This window comes from Lactuca serriola, chromosome 7 (assembly GCF_051521515.1).
Source record: "Lactuca serriola cultivar US96UC23 chromosome 7, Lser_US96UC23_V15, whole genome shotgun sequence".
NCBI classification, from domain to species: Eukaryota; Viridiplantae; Streptophyta; class Magnoliopsida; order Asterales; family Asteraceae; genus Lactuca; species Lactuca serriola.
In genome coordinates, this window is record NC_136414.1 from 79,887,622 (window position 1) to 79,905,291 (window position 17,670).

The 17,670-nt window shown below is 31.6% G+C and overlaps 1 protein-coding gene across 10 annotated transcripts in view; it reads right to left on the bottom strand.

Annotated features, from left to right (window-relative positions):
* Positions 1-17,670, bottom strand: part of LOC145061082 (3-hydroxyisobutyryl-CoA hydrolase 1-like) — a 57,543-nt gene that overhangs the window by 28,736 nt on the left and 11,137 nt on the right. For 2 of the 10 annotated variants that reach the window (XM_079008451.1, XM_079008454.1), the window contains exons 2-9: positions 13,768-13,848; positions 13,597-13,665; positions 4,411-4,452; positions 4,262-4,325; positions 3,726-3,805; positions 3,317-3,485; positions 3,151-3,236; positions 2,840-2,970 (exon numbers count right to left, since the gene is read on the bottom strand). In XM_079008451.1, coding sequence (XP_078864577.1) covers positions 2,840-2,970; positions 3,151-3,236; positions 3,317-3,485; positions 3,726-3,805; positions 4,262-4,325; positions 4,411-4,452; positions 13,597-13,665; positions 13,768-13,848 — 722 coding nt within the window. Of the gene's footprint in view, positions 1-2,839; positions 2,971-3,150; positions 3,237-3,316; positions 3,486-3,725; positions 3,806-4,261; positions 4,326-4,410; positions 4,453-7,857; positions 7,939-13,596; positions 13,666-13,767; positions 13,849-14,473; positions 14,676-17,670 lie in introns of all 10 variants that reach the window. The other 8 variants (XM_079008458.1, XM_079008459.1, XM_079008460.1 and 5 more) reach the window with 8 other exon arrangements.

Genomic DNA, 17,670 nt, shown 5'->3' on the forward strand with positions numbered 1-17,670 from the left:
GTGATGCGGGTGTAGGAGTTATGGAAATAGGTGGATTGAGATGAGAGAGTGAGGTAGGATTTGTTAAGGGTAGATGAGTAGAGAGGATACGATGAGTACAAAAAGGAGTAGAAGAAAGGGTAGAGATAGGTTGAGATGTAGTAGGAAGATAGTGTATGAGGTCATCAGCTGTTGGAAATGAAAGAGAATTCATATTATTTGTTTTGTATGGAAAGATGTGTTTAATAAACTCCACATGACATGAGTGGTAAAGGCGATGAAATGAGGGATTTTAACATCTATATGCTGATTTTGAGTATGAGTAACTAAGAAAAATACATTTAGCTAAACGGGGTTGTAGTTTGGATGAAGTATAGGGGCGCAACCATGGGAAACATAGGCAGCCAAACGGTTTGAGTTTCAGATAGTGAGGTGACGTTTGGTGAAGCTGATCATATGGAGTTTTAAGGTCAAGGATAGATGTATGAAGTTGATTAATGAGGTAAACTGCCATTTGGAATGCACGAGACAAAAAGGTGAGGGGCAGTTGAGCATGACGAAGAAGAGATAGGCTCGTTTCTACAATGTTTCAGTGACGTCTATGCAACTCCATTTTGTTCAGGAGTGTGTGGTGGAGTAGTGAAATGTGATATGCCATTTTGTTGGAGATATGAGGTAAGGCCAATGAATTCACCCCCATTATCAGTGGAGAGAGAAACAAGCGAGGTTTTGTAATATTTTTCAACCAGGTTTCAAAATTAAGGAAACAAGGTTGCAACATCCGATTTGTGTTTCATGGGGTACAACCAAGTGTATTTTGAATAGAAATCGACAAAGATAACATAGTAAGTGTAATTGTAAGTAGAGGTTGTAACAGGACCCCAAACATCAGAATATACAAGTTGTAGAGGTTTTGTAACTTTAAAAGAGTTTGCACCAAAGGGAAATTTATGACTTTTAATGATTGAGCATGCATCAAAATGAAAAGAAAAATCAAACATTTTATTGGTGTGAAGGCCTAAAGTATGAAGCAGAATTTTGAGAATTTGATTGATTGATGTCCAAACTTGTGATGCCAAGATAGAATGGACTTTGTGGAGGTTGTAGTAGAGTTTATTTGAGGTATACTTCGAATGGAATGAATGGATGGCTAGTAAATGTCATTGATGTTTACTCCATGCATGAGATACGCCCCCGTGCGTAGATCCTTAACCAAAAAATGATGGGGAAAATTCAACAAAAACATTATTAGCTTTAGAGAGTTTGGCAACAGAGACTAGATTATTGCGCATTTAAGGGACAAATAAGACATTGTGTAAGTGTAAGGGACGAGAAGGAGTGGGAAGAGTTGTGTGTCTATTGTGAGAAATAGATAGAGCATTACCATTTCCTAACATAATCTCATTCGGTCCACCATACTCTAATAGGGTGTGAAACGAAGTAGGATTTGATGCAACATGATGAGATGCGCCACTGTCAAACATCCATGGTGAAGTTGAGGATGATGTGTTGACAGTTGGATTTGTGTGTGCATTCATAGATAGAGTTATGTTGTTTTCTTCAATAAAACGGGATAGTTTCCTACAATCTTTACTTTCATGTCCGGGAATGTGACAGTATTGACAATAGCTTGAGTTCTTGTTTCCACTTTGGAAATTGTTGTTGCTGGAATTTCCTTGAAAGCAAGGTTGTCGGATTCGTGTGTTATTGAACCTGGTTGAAAATCAAGTGTCATTGCTAGGCCTTTATAAAGATTAGCGATTGGAGTATTTTTGGGTGTAATTCACAGTGGTGATGAGAGATGCTAGTTGAGTTTCTTTCAAAGATCTTTCATGATCAGATAGTTTGTCAAATAATTCAGGGAACGTGATGGGTGTTTCTCTAATTTTTAAAGCAGAGGAGATGTGTGCATAGTCGTCACCAAGTTGACTTAATATGTGGACAACTAAGTCTTCTTCAGCAATAGGGCTCTGTGCTAGGGCAAGTTCATCAACAATGTGTTTCATGTCATGGAGAAATTCGGTAACAGGTCTTGCACCTTTAGGGTTATTAGCAAGTCGGGATTTTAGGGAGATGATGTGTGACCTGGATCCACTAGCATAGCTATATGTTAGTCGTTTGAATGCTTTATGCGATGTCTCTGCAAAAGAGACAATTGGTTGAATAGTGTCAAAGCAGCTTCCAAGTAAGTCACCGAGTAGAATCTGATCTTGACAAAACCAAGGGAGATACTCTGGATTCGGTTTTGTGACATTTGAAGGTAGTTGTTTTGGTGGAGGTACTTTGGAGCCATCGGCATAGTTGTTTAAGCCTAGACCAATTAGATTTGCAAGAACTTGTTTTCTCCAAATAGGGAAATTGCTATAGGTAAGCTTGATTGGGAAGTGAGTGTGAGCAGTAACATCAATAATGTTCAACAATGTGTTTGAAGAAGAAGAGGGATATAACCGAAAAGGGCTCAAAGGAGCAGTGAAGGCTCTAATACCATAAAGTGAAGGCTCTGATGCCATAAAGAGTGTAAGAAAGGTATTGTGAAAGGGGTTGATTTCATTCACGGAATTGGATGCCTTATATTGGCAATTACACGTTTGGAAGGTACACACTTATAGGAGTAGTGTTATTAACTATAGACAGAAGATATTATATGTATTACAACTTTACATATAGGACAATTGACTCTACAATTGAAGTGGGCTATGTCTAGATGGGTCCATTGGGCTCGATATCCTTAATATATATATATATATATATATATATATATATATATATATATATATATATATATATATATATATATATATATATATATATTAAATTTAGGTGGATTTCATAAAAAATGTAAAGAAGATAAAATAGCTACCTGGAATTTGTCTTTTCTAGTTTATTGCTTTTTCCATGTTCAAAGTTCTTAATAATCTCTGAAATTTTTGTTAGACTTCCGGCATTAGATGAAGTCATCATGCTAAGTGCATTTTCGAGTGAAGATAAATTCTACAAAAAATCAACACAATAAAAACATATTCTTAGTGAGTGGTAGCTTATTAAATACATAATACATAAAATATGTTCTAAAAGCTACACTCTTTCGTAATGGGGATAATCGAGATCCCAAATTACTAATTGAGTACTTATATTGTCTGGTTAAAAATATCATGATGTGGATTGAATTACCTTTGAAAGTATAAAATGTGTTGCAAGACCACACTTAACCATTTCAATCCCATTCAATCGTACCCCAGTGAGTGCTACATATTCACCTATGGATTCCAACAAAAATTTTAGAATGGATAGAAAGACGGATATCAGATTGTATAGAATCTAAGAGGGAAGAAATTACCAAAATGACCTGGAAGTCGTGATAGGAAATTAGATGAACCAACATCTGGAACAGACCCTATTGATGCTTCAGGCATTGCGAATATTGTGTTTTCTGTCACGATTCTAAATGTTGCATTCATAGATAATCCAGCTCCGCCTCCCATCAAGATTCCATCTAGAAGTACAATCTGTTGTTTAATGGACAATAAGTAATACAATATTCAGTGTGTTTAAAAAAGCTACGTTGTGTTTATTGAAGCCTTCAAGTTTTGTGTGCAATATCCTAAATGTTTGGATAAAGATTTCGTAGCAATATATTATCAAATGAATTTACTTAAATGTAAATGCAGCATCTTAAAAGCGTCACATCCCACTTAGGGTTGCATGGTTTGGGAAAAAAAATATGATGAAAGTTCGAGCAAACTAACCAATGGTTTCTTGTATGTCCCAAGTAAGTAGTTTAGAGTGTATTGTTTCCGAAAGAAGTTAGCACCAAAACTCCAATGCCCTTGCCAAATCAAACAGAATGATATTAACTTTAGCACTACACATTTGTATCTTCTCAAAAATCTAAAAGTTTCCACCAGATTTACCATTTAGAATTTTAGATCACCGCATAAACTCTTTCCTCAAAAACACATTCTATAATTATATTAGCAAAACTAAAGGAAATGATATTTTTTGGTAAGTATGATGGTTTCCATTGATTATTATTACAATCATCAAAGAGAATATATATATATATATATATATATATATATATATATATATATATATATATATATATATATATATATATATATATATATATAGCACCATCAAACATACCATAAATCAAAATACTGTTTTTTTTTTATGAAAAGGAGAGAACATGATTTTCATAATAGAGGATGGACATTTTCTTTGCGACAAAACAAGAAGCAAAAATGAAATTTTAGAGATTTTATTGTAACTCAAACAGTACCTGCACTTGTGAGCATCATAAGAGATGTAATATCCCCACCAGAGCAAAATGCTCTTCCATTTCCCTATCAAGTAAGCTTATTAAAAATCACAAAAATACTTACGAAGGTGGTATATGTGTATTCTGTGAACAATCTATAAGTTTATTACCATATATGCAGTAATGGACACATAAAAAAATCCTTCCCCAATCTGGAAACATAATTGCATCAATAAAAAATCATTTAGATTATCAACAAAGAAATTGTGAAAATGATTTGTTAAAAAAAATCTAAACATAAAGTAAGATTGTAGTTATAAAAATGAAATACAAAAAATCATGTAATACAAAGTAAAAGAAAAATAAAGTTGTAAATCAAAATGTGAATTAAAAAGAAAAAAAAAACTGTACAAAATGAAGTTGTGAAAAACAAATTATAAAATTACAATGGAAAAAATAAATTGAGAGAGAGAGAGAGAGAGAGAGAGAGAGAGAGAGAGAGAGAGAGAGAGAGAGAGAGAGAGAGAGAGAGAGAGAGAGAGAGTTTAGTTTAGATTTGATAGGAGGTTGGGTGGGATATAGATGTGTCTTATTAACTTTTTTTAATTTAAATTCTTAAATAAATAATAGAAAATAAAAAAGTTGGAAAATTGACCTTGTTAAGATAATTAACTTTTTTGTTTGTTTGTATCTTTATAACTATTATTTTAACTATTTTTTTTACACATCTAAATAACGAACTTGTTGGAAGTGTTCACATAAGACCATTATGATCGGCTGTTACATGTTACATTCAGTCATAATGGTCATATGTGGACACTTTCAATAATTTTGTTACCTAGATGTGTACAAATAAAATTACTCAACTATAAACAAAACGAAAAAAGTAATTACACCAATAAGTCGATTTTAATTATTATTATTAAGGTGGTCGATCATAAGGTTTGTAATATTAATATATTCTATTAAATTTCCTTAAAAATATATTTATGACCATTTATGAGCATTTAACGTGGTCACGGCATGTTAAGAGCTATTTTTGTAACATAATTATCATATATATATATATATATATATATATATATATATATATATATATATATATATATATATATATAGGTTATAATGTGGATGAACAATTATGTGCGGACATGTGGACAACGTTATTCTATGAGAATTAGTAAAAGAATAAGTTGTTTAGTAATGTGAATACGTTCAATCTTACAAAAATATCGTCATTTTCATGCATTCCCACTAATTTTTATTCATTTTTGGTCTCATATATCGTTTTTCACTCATTTTCATTCTGATAGAATACGACTCAATAAACATTCTGACAACATTCTGACAGAATGAGAAAAATAATAAAAAGTCTATAATAACTTTATAGACAATTTAATTAGTGAGAATGTGTGTTAATTACAATAGTTATGTAAGATTGAACGTATTTATATTATCAAACAACATATTTTCTTTGTTATTCTCATACAATAGCGTTGTCCACACGTCCGCAGAATAGATGTCAATCCACATTTGAACCTAGCTATATATATATATATATATATATATATATATATATATATATATATATATATATGTGTGTGTGTGTGTGTGTGTGTGTGTGTGTTTGTGTGTGTGTGTGTGTGTGTGTGGGGGGGGGGGGTTAAGTTCAAATGACGGCAATAAATAAATTGAGAGCGTGAGAACACTACTTTTATGTTATTATTCGGCTCTGAATTTAATTTGTGTTATATAGTCGTAATTATAATGTGAATATTAAACATATAAGTATTCATATATTCATTGTATGTTATTATTCTCGCTTTATTTGTTATACTCATTTGAACCATCATATATATATATATATATATATATATATATATATATATATATATATATATGAGAAGAGCAATATTATCGATATAGATAAAAGTTACTTTTATTTTTTGTATTTTAAATTCCTACACTATATGGAGCAAACTTCATTGAAAATTGTGTTCTTCTTCATGTTATTAGTCTCCATCTCATGTACTTTTAGTCTCTAGTAAATTTTAAGCTTTATATTTAGTATCTTAAACAATAAAATTTTATAAAATAACGATGTGTTTTTTTTTCTATGTCAAATCTAAAGTTTTTTTTTATAAAAGTAGTACATTTTAAAAAAGATATTTACCAAGATGGTATGGTTTTATAAATATTTACCACTTAGATTAAGTTTTATACCAAATTAAACTTAGAAGGTGAAATAAAAAAATGAAAGAAATTAATTTATCAGAGTAATTACATTTTCGTTTTATTAATATTTGGGTAACTATTTTTTTTACACATCTAAGTAACGAACTTGATGAAAGTGTTCAAATATGATCATTATGACCGAATGTAATCTGCTACAGCCGACCATAATGGTTATATGTGAATACTTCCAAAAAGTTTGTTAATGTGTACAGAAAATAAGTTACCCACATGTGAACAAAACAAAAATAATAATTACCTTAATAAGTCAATTTCTATAAAAAGTTATAATAATTATGTTATAGTTATTATCGTTATTGTTGGCAAAGACTAAGATGTAATAAAACCAAATTACAAAGGCCTTTTGAGTTTAAAAAAATAACTAAAATCGATATATATCATTTTTTTTATGCAAAAAATGATATAGAGTTAGACATGATTTTAATGATTATTATAGGAAATTTACTAATAATTTTAATAAAGTGATTCGTATATAATATTTTTTTTATATATATAATTGTTTATGTTTAAGAAAATTATACAATTTATATACTGTACAACCATTTAAAATATAAATCGATGTATATAATAAAAGAATGTACATATCAATTACTTTCTGTGTTGTTTTAACTAGCTACTTATTAATAAGTTTTTATTAGTTGTTTAACAAAATATAGCAATAAAATTGATTGAGATTTGTTATATTATCTTATTTTATAATAAATTGAAATATTAGTTTAAATCTTTAATTCATATGCTAAAGATAGACTAACTATAGGCAAGAGACATATTTAGCTTTATTGGTATTATTGACATAATGATTGTAGTTTCTTTATATGTATTTTATTGATGTTAGAGAGATTATGTTTGTGATTTTAATGTCGTGGAGCATTTTGTGTAATTAAAAATAATACGTGAGTTAATGGGCTTATAATTTCTACTCTATATTATATGTTTGGTAGTTGTGGAGTGCATCCATATATAAGTCGGTACGATAAATGACGGAGTTCAAGGGGGTCATGCCCCCTTACAGGGTCCTAGGGGCAGCGCCCCAAAATGTCTTCGGAAATTTGAATTAGTTATATAATGGAAAATCCAAGTGTTTCTGTGTTTCTCTCTCTTCTATAAAAAAAACTCAAAATTCATCTGACAATTTGGCTTATGTGTGACATCCCCATTTTCACGTCCAGAAAAGACCAATTTGTTTATGCTTATTTAAAAATCAGAGTATCCTTTTTGAAGAATAATATTGCAGAATTTGTTCCCAGAAAACATGATATTGGTATTATCAAAGTTCCGAAGAAATTTATTTTATTTATATTAAAACATTGGGATGTCATCGTCAATACAGAAACATAAGCATAACGAAATATTACAAGCCTTACAATAGTTAAACTAGTGGCCTAATACTCCTTGAATCTCTCAGCAAAATGTATCTTTCATGTAGCCCCCTGTGATACAACAAACTAAGTGAGTCGGATTAGGAAACCTGGTGAGTACATAGGGATTTCAATCCCACAATGTGATAATAATGTATATCTTAAACCTGCAAATCCATCTATTCATTAACACAGATATATCATATCTCTAAAACAATTTACCCCATCCCGTCGATTCCCATGTATAGATCCTATACAACAATCTTACATGATCTAGCCTAAAGGATCAATATGAACAACAAACTGAAGACGTTGCTTCGGAAATTCCCTGGCAGCAAACGAGGATCAATAAATACATCCAATGAGGGGAATGGAACAAGTTTCACCACGAACCTCTGTTCGTAAAAACAACCAGACATTTAAGTCAGGGGTGGTTATCTAGATAACTATGACTAGCAGTGGTCTGACACCGTGAGGTATTTTACCCCCAGACTCACCCTATCCAGCAATACAACATGAAACTTTCCCTAGCAGTGGTCTGACACTATGAGATATTTTACCCCCAAACTCAACCTATTCGGCAATACAACATCAGACATACCTGATAATGGTCTATTACTGACACTCTCTATTAGGCAGTCTACGAAGTTCCCTCAATTACTTCGTGAAAGGAAACGTTGACACATTAAGCTCGTCCGATCACTTCATAAAAGAAACGATGACTCCAAAGCTCTTCAAAATAAAAACTATGGGGAAATACTAATAAAGTACTCCTGTATGCTCCCGTACCTCGACACACAATAGTGTAAAAAAGACTTTGTACATGATAATACTTCTGGCACATTATAGTACTCTGATATTAGTAGGACTCGTACACTAGAACATAATAATACCCCGACACAAGCAGCACCTAAGACACAGAGCTTTGAAAAAGACTTGGTACTTAGAAAGTACTTTTGTACGTAGGACATAATCCACCGATAATCAATCTCCTCAAACACAATTTCTATTCTCTATTTCGATCACACACGTACCCTTAATAAGATACTACCCAATATTCAAACTTAATTGAACTAAGCATCTCTTTTAAGTCTTATTTCATCACTAAGCAAGCCTATAATGTTTATAATCAACTTTCAATACTAATTCTGTTACAACAACACTACCTTAATTTAGTGTAATATTTTATACAGAGGATTAAGTATTAACATACATTTATCTTCTCATTTATAATACTTCTATTATTATTATCATGTAAATGCATCTCAACACATATAGAATCATGTCTGGTTCGCATAGCGTATATCATATATATATATATATATATATATATATATATATATATATATATATATATAACACATATTTCTAGATAATAAGAATATAACTAACATATAAACTTTCAACATATATTTAACACTTTTATTAATACTTGTATTAAAATTATCTTCATGAAAAGGACTATGCACTCACTTGTTAGAGTGACGCTTGAAATTTGAACAGCACTTCGCTTCTAGCAATTGTCTTTTCCTTTAACGTAACCTAGCATTATTATCGCTAAGTTTTAGTCTAATATTTATTACGGCTAATTATTAGTCTAGATTCATTATTAACTCAAGGTCTACTTGCATGATCTATCAAGTAAGGAACAACCAGGTAGGATCATATCGAAGGTAGGGTCCGTTTGGTATACGAAGTATACTGTTTGGAAATCTCCCTTTAAACACATCACTAAATCACAGACTATACATCATCCCCGTAAGTAGATCAATCAGTATAATGACTTGAAATCACTGATAAATCTTGTTTATAGGTTCATAATAATGATAATGAACTTAAACATAAGCTATACTTAAAGTAGGGTAAGCATAACTCACTTACAAAGAAGTTTAGCTAGGAGTCGATCTCTGCAGGGGCAGAACTTCTGATCCAAAAGCTCTTCTTCTAGGAGCCTTCTGGCACTTCGGGACTTCCACTCTAACACTTGGGAAGTGCTAGGGAATGGAAGGGGCTAAGGAGGGCATTTGAGAGAGAAATAATAGGAAATATGAGAGAGAAATAATGGGAAATATGAGAGAAAAATGGAAGATTTGCGCCCTTATTTATAGGTTGGAAGCTCGGAGTACGTGGGGTGTAACTTCAGAGTACGTTGGGCGTATGCAGTACAGGTCTCGCAATCCGGTGCGAAGTCGTGGAGAGAAAGGAAGGGTTCAGATCTTGCCACGTGTCAGCCTCGCATCATAATCCCATAACTTAATTAACTTCTAAATTCCGTAATTTTCGCATACGAGCTCCGTTTTTGACGCTCTTTACATCCACGCGTAGGTAGCGACGGGATCTACAACTTTCCTTTAGACTTCGTCGACTAATTTTGACTTTATTTTTAAAGTTATATTTTAACATGCTTAGACGGTTAAAGTCCGTTAAAAATTCATAAATTTGTCATCCGACGTCCGCTTTCGATTGCCTTTATATCATTGAGCTCCTATTAACGAGATCTTCGATTCTTATATAGGTTGTGTCAGCTAAAAATGGATCGATCTAAAACTCGATTTTCGGGTTGCATACTATTATTCTAAATTTTATAAAAATCATACCTTACTCAAACGAAGTCAGATTTGGATGTTCTCTATATGTACGCTCTCGGTTTAACATATACTACGAATTTCATTTAGATCACTAAGGCTTAAAAGTAGTTTATCAAAAATTCACTTTTCACATTATTCGGAGTCGTGCCGGTTTAGTCGTGAAACTTCGACGGGTCATAACTTCTTCGTTATAAGTCAGATTTCAGTGTTCTTTATATGTACGGAATCCTTGTGACATATACTATAACTTTGGTTAAGATTATTTACTCTAAATAGTCTTCTATCAAAACATCATTTTTTTAACTTTTATTATCTCTAAATTGTCTAGCCCGAATCTGCGAGTGTTAAATTATGTTTCTCTGCCTAGATTCATAAGTGTCCTGTTGGATTATCCTTGACTGGATTTCCTATAACCTAAGCATAGGGTGGAAATATCAATTCGAAAAGTGACCTTATGCGATCTATTAGGAATCCGGTTCTCCACCACAACCATTTTCGATACTCTAATAGATTATTCGTAAAAATTTAGAAGTCTTTAATCTTAATTTTTATAAGTAGATCTTGTGTTGATCCTCCGTATGAATATGGGGCTATGAATTATGTTATGAAGTCAACAAAAATGAATTTTTATAACTACATTTCTAAAGAGTGTTTCTCGATGAGCCACTACCTCAAGAGGTTTATTTTTTGTCATTTTTTTGGAAAAGGAACTTCCTAACGAGGGTTTCCGGTCCATATTCGCGCACCGACTAAGACTTCATTGCGAACATGAGACTATGCCTCATACCCTAGAGTCACTACAAGCGAATCTACGTAGCCACAGGGGCTAAGTAGTGCCAAGATGATTATTATTTTTTTTGTCATTTTATATAGACATAATGATATTTTTCATATCAAAAATAATTTTTATTTCATTCCACATATATAAATAGAGATAAAACAACAAATGATAAAATCTAAAATATATAAAGTGTGAACTTTCTTTGACTTGTAATCAAATATTGTTTTGGTTGCAAAGGATAAGTATTTAACTCGATAGAGTTAATCAAAGATTATTTGGCAATGTGAATACGCTCAACTTCATATTACTACTGGCATGATCACACATTCTCACTGATTAAATCGTCTATAAGGGTATTGTAGACTTTCTTTTATGATTCCCATTCTGTCAGAATGTTGTCAGAATGTGTTATTCATAATCGTATTTTGTAACAATGAAAATGAGTGAAAAATGATATATGAGAACAAAAATGAATAAGAATTAGTGGGAATGAATGATAATGACGATAGTTGTGTAAGGTTGAACATATTCACATTATCAAACAACATATTCTCTTAGTCATTCTCACAGAATAGCATTGTCCGCAAAATAGGTGTTCATCTACATTTGAACCAATATATATATATATATATATATATATATATATATATATATATATATATATTCCCCATTATCATCTGAATCTAAATTTTGAAAAAAATTCATCTTTGTGGATTTAAAAAGTATAAAAATAATAAGGTTTATGTGTGAAAGTGGTATATTATATATAAATATACCACTTTCACATATAAACCTTATTATTTTTGTACTTTTTAAATCCACAAAGATGAATTTTTTTCAAAATTTAGATTCAGATGATAATGGGGAGTTTATGACAACATTCTTTAATTTTGTTCAAAATATTGTCAATGAAGATTGTACGAATGCTAGTAATATAAGAACTTTGATCAACCGAGATCGTCAAGCTGCACATGAATTTTTTGGTACGTGATTATTTTGTTGATAATTGTCTTTATGGTGATGAAGTATTGGAACATCATTTTCATGTTAGTAGGGAAATATTTTTACATATTAGTAAATTTTTAGAGTTATGATATGAATTTTTCCAACAAAGACCAGATGCTAGATGTAGAATGGGTTTTAGTGCTATATAGAAATGTATGGTTGCACTTAGGTACTTAGGATATGGAATAGCCTATGATGCATCAGACGAGTATTTGAAAATATCATAATAGACGGCAATTGAGTGTGTAGATTATTTTTGTTCATGTGTTCATGAAGTTTTTCACAAAGAATATTTGCACAAAACTACTTCACGTGATATTGACATATTGTATTGGGCACATGAAGCGAGACATGGTTTACCATGATTAATCAGTAACCTTGATTATACACATTGGATATGGGAAAAACGTCTAAATGCCTAGCACAGTCAATATACCATAGGTGATATAGGTGAATCAACTATGATAATGGAAGTTGTTACATCTAGGGATTTATTGATTTGGCATGCGTACTTTAGGGTTGTACGGTCTAGTAATGATCAGAATGTTATTGGTTGGTCCCTAATTTTTAAAGATATATGGACCGTGTGAGCACTTGATATGTCCTTCACGGTGAACAAACATGATTACAAACACGATTACTACCTTTGCGATGAAGGCATATGCAGTATCTCAATCTGAAAAGGCAAAGATGTTCACAAAAGCAACTGAAATTCAAATGTTGAAACGTGTAGTGAAACTCCAAGAACGACTCTGAAATAATGAAAGATTATAGAAAATAATGTATGCATGTACTTTAATGCATAATATGATGGTTGAATATGACAGATAGAGCGATTTGCATGTTTAAGATTTGCATGTACAACGAGAACGACATAGTTAACTCAGATCAACAATTCATTCCAGTTTGTATTGAATTTTTAACAAGAGTAATTGAAATTCAAAATGCTGAAACATGACAATATCCTCAAGAAGTCCTAGAGGAACACCTATACCAAAACAACATGAACGAACAATAATAACATCTTTGATTTATATTTATTTATGTAACTTTTTTTTATGTAATTTTAAGATTATTATTTGAATGTTTGGTACTTTTCTTTTCTAGGTTTTTTATTTTAGTTGCTTAAGTTTTGGTGTTTTTTAAATTTATGTAATGTAATGTTTTTATTTTAGATAAAAATCTAGAATTTTAATTACATTTTTATTTATTTTTAATTAAACATATTATGTATCGTGATGGGTATACCAATCTAATGTAGTGGTATGAGATGGCACCCCACCAAATATGTCTTACGGTAACCATACCAGGTAGCCATATATGGTTGTAAAAATTCCACTTTCTTACTTATAACTCGTTATATTTTCTTACCGTTAACATCAAGAACTTGATTGTTGGATCATTTTGATACACTTCAAACATCTTTAATAATTGAACAATCTGAAGAAAAAAAAAAAAAAAAAAGTAGAGGTGTTACTCCTTATATGTGCATGCTCCATATATATGAATACATTATCAAACACTTAGAGAATAGAAACGTACAACTTGGTAGTTAAGGCAATTTAGTTTATTTGGCCTGTTTATTATCACCTTCTTCCCATTGGATATATCTATGGACGCAACCTGTCAAAAAACAAAGAATTATGGTTTATTGTGGTTCATGAACATAACAATACTTTTCAATAATTGTTAGTATTTATAAATCTAAATTTTCCAAAAAAGTTCTTCTTAGGATCTCATTTATTGTTATCATACAAAAATTGAACAGAGAATTCATAAAGTTTAACTTATATAAAAAAACAAATATGTATCCAGGTTGTGGAATTTAAGCTTATGATAAAGAGTATACAATATACTCCTATAAAGGTTATCGTTGTTACACTTTCCTCCTAATAGAGACACAATACTTATAAATAATTTTTAGTATTTATAAAACTAAATTTTCCAAAAAAAAAGTTCTTATCACGATCTCATTTACTATTATCATATAAAAATTGAACATGTTGTGAGAATTCATAAAGTTTAACTTATATAAGAAAAATGAATATGTATCAGGCTATGGAATTTAAGCTTATGATAATGAGTATACAATATACTCCTATAAATGTTATCGTTGTTACACTTTCCTCCTAATAGAGACACAACTACCTCCAAATATTTGTTGCTAGTAACTCAAACTCCAATATTAGATTATGTTTTAGTCAATTCAACGCACCTAAATACTTGGAGGTAATAGAGATACAATTACCTCCGATGGATGACTTGTGATGACATCATCATTTATATCCTTATACCTTTCTGGATTATCCTCCCACCATGAGAAAGACTCGACCTCGAGCCTGTTTCATGATCATGATTGCCTACAAACAGGGATAAATCTACAACATGAAGGATCATCCTCCCATATTGAGAAAGACTCAACCTCGAGCCTGCTTCATGATCACAATTTCCTACATACCGAAATAAATCAACAACATGAAGGATGGTCGAAATATTATAGTAGCGATAGTTGGATCGTATATGCATCGTCATTAATCTTTCAATACTCACCAAGGACCACATGTCCTTTGGAAAATAGATCGACACAATATCACACTCCCTTGTAAAGAATCGTTCTTTTGATGTTTGTTTACTCGATTATGATACTACTCATTTTGTCACATAATCCGGGCAGGTACTTATTGGTGTTGTTGGAAATAGTGTGCGAAAAACAGTAAATTAACTATGATCGATGTTATTTGTATTTGTGTGTGTATATATATATATATATATATATATATATATATATATATATATATATATATAAATAAAGTTACACTAAAGATCATTAAAATAGAATAAATAAATAATAATATTAGTATATAAATAATGAAATAATAGTTGTTTATTGTGTATTGGTCAAAAAAAAATAATAAATGGTTTATTTATTATAAGATTAAATAAAAATGTTTAAATTAATTGAAATGCTAAGGATAATTAATTATGGAATTAATTATTCATAGATTTGGGCTTAATACTTATAAGGTAAGTTTAAGTGTAATGGAATTCCACCATATAAAAATTTAATGGAGTTTTTGGGTTATAACTAATAAGACAAGAAAAAAAATACTTAAAACTCTAAAAGCTCCTATTTACCCTTACTTGTTAGAGACGACAAAAACGCATATCCCTTCCCTTTAGTTTGTTGAATTTAAGCAATGAGCAAGGAAGGTTGGAGGTGATCTTATTGGTGGTGTAACAGATGTCTATTTATGCTTTGTATGGTTCAATGGTAAACATTACCTAGATATGGTGGTTGTTCTCCAACATATGTAAATTGAGGTGGTAACTCTTAAAATCCCAGTTAGTTATCTTTTAAATAGACCAAGGTTATTTGGGAACAAAAGTATTCAACTATTCTTTTGCTTTTGTTGCTATGATTATTAAATTGTTGTTGATCATCAATCCCCAATAGATGTAGCTCTTTAATCTACATAGACTATTTGAACCTTTAATAATTAAAAAGATTGAGAATGGTAATTGGTGTTAGTTAAGTAGGGTAAACAGATCACAACCACACTATCAAAAACATACATATTTGTGTCGTGCAGTTGGTGAATCGTTATATGTGAACTCAGCTTGGGTAAACGTGAGGCGCCACTTTTTCCGAGGTTTCCAACTAGACTTCCTAATAGGTTTCCTAGACTTTGATTTACTGCTTTGGTTTGGCTTTCTGTTTGTGAATTGTTGCAGTTTTGAATTTACAAATTTGCAAAGGGTACACCATAAGTGACTCACAAACAAAGCATCCTTGGGTCTCATTCCTATATGATGATACCTATTGTGAAAAAAATTATTAAGAAAATGGTCGCCCATGAAATTGGTCAAGTAACTCATAAAATCAAGGAAGGAGAAAAACGTAATTGTTATTTTATACCGATCAACTATGAGTAGAAAATGCCCCGAGTTTTGCTACCAACAAGGAAAGTATGATGCAAAGTCTCATGTGGTATATATCTCATCAAAGGTAATTTAGGTGGAAATCCTTCAAGCAACATGTCAATAAATTCACCCAATAAAGGATAGATTAGGGGATATAATGATTGACTGGAGTTTTTCTTGGCTTCATGATCATGTGTGAGGATATAAGGGTGTAACACCCTGCTTCAGGTTATTTCTTAATTCAGGGTTGTGGACCAAAATTCAATCATATAAAGGCTTTGGGATTTGAGGAAGTAAAGTTTAAACCTTGTTGAAGGTTGATAATGTTGGTTGTAAGATCTAAGCCCTTAATTTGTGTGCTAGAACCAAATGGTAGAAAAGGAAAGTTATATGTCGGGCTTCTAGCATGGATTAGGGTTTTAGTTCGACATGTGTTAAGCCAAAAGTATCTAGATAGAATTATGGGGCTATTCAATACCTTTCTGTGTGTATAAAGAATGTTGAAAACGAAGAAGTTATGGTTGTTTGAAATTAAACTTGAAGATGAGGGTTTTGCCCTACGCAAGGCGTAAGGCAGCTACGCATGGCGTAGTGGCTAATGGAGAAACGCGTTTTTAACGAGCTATGCATGGCGTAACTCAAGTTACATAAGGCATAACTACGATTGACAAAAAAAAAAACTTGATTCTAAGGTTTTGAGCCATGTTTAAGGATTATAACTTCATTGGATCCCTCCCATGTAACGCCCGGGTTTCAGGGCTAAGCATATTTGTCAATGTAATATTCTAGTTCAACTATTGTAACTCTTTTTGAAGTAATAAAGATGAAATATTTGAGTATTATGTGAATTATGTGTAATTATGTGCTTATTATTTAATTATAAATGTATAATAAATAAAAGATAAAAATAAGCATCAAAATTAAAGTGTGAGATAAGCCCGATATCTTTATATAAAGTTTTAATGGTCGAAACAAGGATTCCGGAGATATAAAGAACGCCGAAATCCGAGTTATAACGAAGAAGTTATGACCCGTCGAAGTTTCGCGACAGAACCGGCACGATACCGGGAAGGGTAAATAGTGAATTTACGATAGAGCGAGATTTAGCCTTAGCGATCTAAACGAAATTCGTAGAATATGTTAAACTAAGAACATCGATAAAAAGAATGCCCAAATCTGACTTCGTATGAAGAAGTTATGATTTTTCGAAGTTTCGGATTAGCAGTGTACAGCCCGAAATTCGAATATTAGATCGAGTGATTTTTAGCAACATGACCTAAACGAGAATCGAAGATCTCGTTAAGAGTAGTGTAACGAGAAAAAGATGGGTGAAAATGGACGTCGAATGAAGAAGTTATGAGGATTTAACGGACCAATCTTGTCCCGCCTGTTAATAATATAAAATTTAAAATTGAGTCAAAATGAGTCGACGGAGTCTAAACAAAAGTTGTAGATTACGTTCCCACCTTCGCGTGGATATAAAGAACGTCGAAAACGGAGTTCGTATGTGAAAGTTATGATTTT